The 2,385-nt window shown below is 39.3% G+C and overlaps 1 protein-coding gene across 1 annotated transcript; it reads left to right on the top strand.

Annotated features, from left to right (window-relative positions):
* Nucleotides 1-826: 826 nt before the first annotated feature.
* LOC100930860 (olfactory receptor 6T1-like) lies at nucleotides 827-1,777 on the top strand. The gene has a single exon (XM_003764115.1). It carries the CDS (start codon nucleotides 827-829, stop codon nucleotides 1,775-1,777), a length of 951 nt encoding a protein of 316 aa, XP_003764163.1.
* Nucleotides 1,778-2,385: the final 608 nt, after the last annotated feature.

Below are 2,385 nucleotides of genomic sequence, written 5' to 3'. Positions count from 1 at the left end.
TGAAATAACAATGGAGCCAGATGGGATCTAACCAGGACAGTGTTTTTTAAATACCAACTCCCTCACTGTGAATACAACTTCTCTTATTCTTATAAAGAAAGAAAGAGAGAGAGAGAGAGAGCAGAAGATAGATAGATAATATTAATCTTAAAGGACCTTTGGCTTTTTTTTTTCAATGCCACATCACACTGCTGACTTAACTGGTACATCTTATCTTTGGTTGGAAAGCAGTTTGGTGGGCTCTGAAAAAGTTCAAGATCTGGAATTAAAAGATTTTTTTAAAGTACTAGCTTATTATAATGTGGGAATTTACAATGTGGATTAATATAAGTATCTCAGAAAATTGAATTGAGAAAAGCACTTTGTAAACATTTAAGTGATATATGACATTCCTATCTGTGAGGTTGTCTTCCAGAAGGAGGGAAACTAGAAAAGGAGCCTTAAAATTTAACACAGAGTAATGGCAGCAAATGCTGTACCACGGGATTTGGCTTTATAGTAATGAAGAATGTGCATGTAGCACAAATGGGTTCATCTTCTTAGTCTTCCATAAAAAATAAAAATAAGGTTGAAAACATACAGAGTCTTTTCCAGCAACCAGATTAATAATAATCAGAAAGATTTGCCCAAAGGTTTCTCTCAAACACTCTATGTCCCCAGCAAAAAGGCAAATCCTTTAAAATTGGAGGCTTTTTCTTATATTTTTCATAGTCTGTTTCAGTGTTCTACATGTAGCAGGTGATCAACAAATAATTGGTTGGCTAATTTTCTGTAACCAAACTTCAAATAATCTCATATGTCCTTATCCTCCCACAGGTAAAGGGAAATGTATTCAGAAAACTGGACCCAGGTGACAGAATTTGTGCTGATTGGTTTCCCTGGAAGCTGGAGTCTGCAGATCATGCTATTCTTAGGGCTTCTGGTGATATATATCGTGACAATTCTGGGGAACTTGCTCATCATTGTGCTTAGCTGGACTGATCATCGCCTGCAAACCCAGATGTATTTCTTCCTGAGAAATCTCTCTCTCCTGGAGCTGGGGTGGGTCTCTGTTGTGGTCCCCAAGATGATGGTCAGCATCATCACCAGGGACTACTCTATCTCTTTCCCTGCCTGCATCTTGCAGTCATACCTCTATTTCCTCCTGGCCACCAGTGACTATTTCCTCTTAGCTGTTATGTCCTTAGATCGCTATCTGGCTATCTGTCGTCCATTACATTATGAGACTCTGATGAATGGTCCCATCTGTATCCGTCTAGTGATAGCTTCCTGGATTTCTGGCTTCTTTTGGGTTCTCTGTCCTACCATCCTCATGGCTAGCTTACCTTTCTGTGGCCCCAATGTCATTGACCACTTCTTCTGTGACAGCTGGCCATTGATGCAACTCTCTTGTGGGGATACCCAACTTCTGAAGTTAGTGGCATTTATACTTTCCACAGCTGCTCTTCTAGGTTCTCTGGGACTGACTTCTGTATCCTATGTCTGCATCTTTGCTACTGTCTTCCGAGCTCCAACAGCCAAAGAAAAGAGGAAAGCATTTTCCACCTGTGCTTCACACCTTGTTGTGGTTGTCATTGCCTATGGAGGCTCCATCTTCCTCTACATTCGTACATCAGAGAGCCAGTCTATGTCACTAAAGAAAGGGGCCTCAGCCTTAGTATGTATCATTACTCCACTTCTGAATCCATTCATCTTTAGTCTCCGTAATGATAAGGTGAAGCAGGCCCTATGGGATGCCCTGAAGTGGCACAGGAACATAGGTGCCAGAAGATTATGAGGACCCTGAGAAAGGGAGTGAGTTTGGGAGACAGAGACTTTCAGGTAACAGACTATCATTGTCTCCTTCAGCCAAAGAAGAGCCTTAATCTTTAAACATTGGGGAAAAGACATCATCTAACAGCAATAAAAAGAGATTTTGATGATTTACTTATGTTTTCAACCACAAAGAATGCAAATACCTTTAATATAGTCACCTTTAAATTGGAAGGATTGCATTGTGGTTTTGTACAAAGAGCATTGAGTCAAAAATCCAACACTTGTCAATTATGATCAGTATAGCATAAGTCAAGTAAGTTTTCATCTGTGAACTTGTTTCTTCATTTATAAAATGAGCCGGTTGTGGGTGGGGTCATCCTTGTGCTTTCTAGGACTAATATTTTGTCATTCTGCAATTCTGATATTAAAACTACATGTAGAATCATAACTTGAGACTTTGGTAAAGAAGTGGATTCCATACAGACAATAATTAAGATAAAGGATGCAGTCAGTACTCTGGTAGAGAAGAGTCAAAATAGCATAGAATTTAGAAATAGGTCAACCCATTCTTTATAGATAATCTCAGTGCTCCTATAAAGTTAATGATGGCTTCTTCAAATAGGAACTAAG

Source organism: Sarcophilus harrisii, chromosome 3, assembly GCF_902635505.1.
Source record: "Sarcophilus harrisii chromosome 3, mSarHar1.11, whole genome shotgun sequence".
Classification (NCBI taxonomy): Eukaryota; Metazoa; Chordata; class Mammalia; order Dasyuromorphia; family Dasyuridae; genus Sarcophilus; species Sarcophilus harrisii.
This window is presented reverse-complemented; position numbering and strand designations above follow the sequence as displayed.

What these genes read in the sequence shown, in the direction of transcription:
- LOC100930860 (XM_003764115.1), top strand. Translation starts at nt 827, where the DNA reads ATGTATTCAGAAAACTGGACCCAGGTGACAGAATTTGTGCTGATTGGT.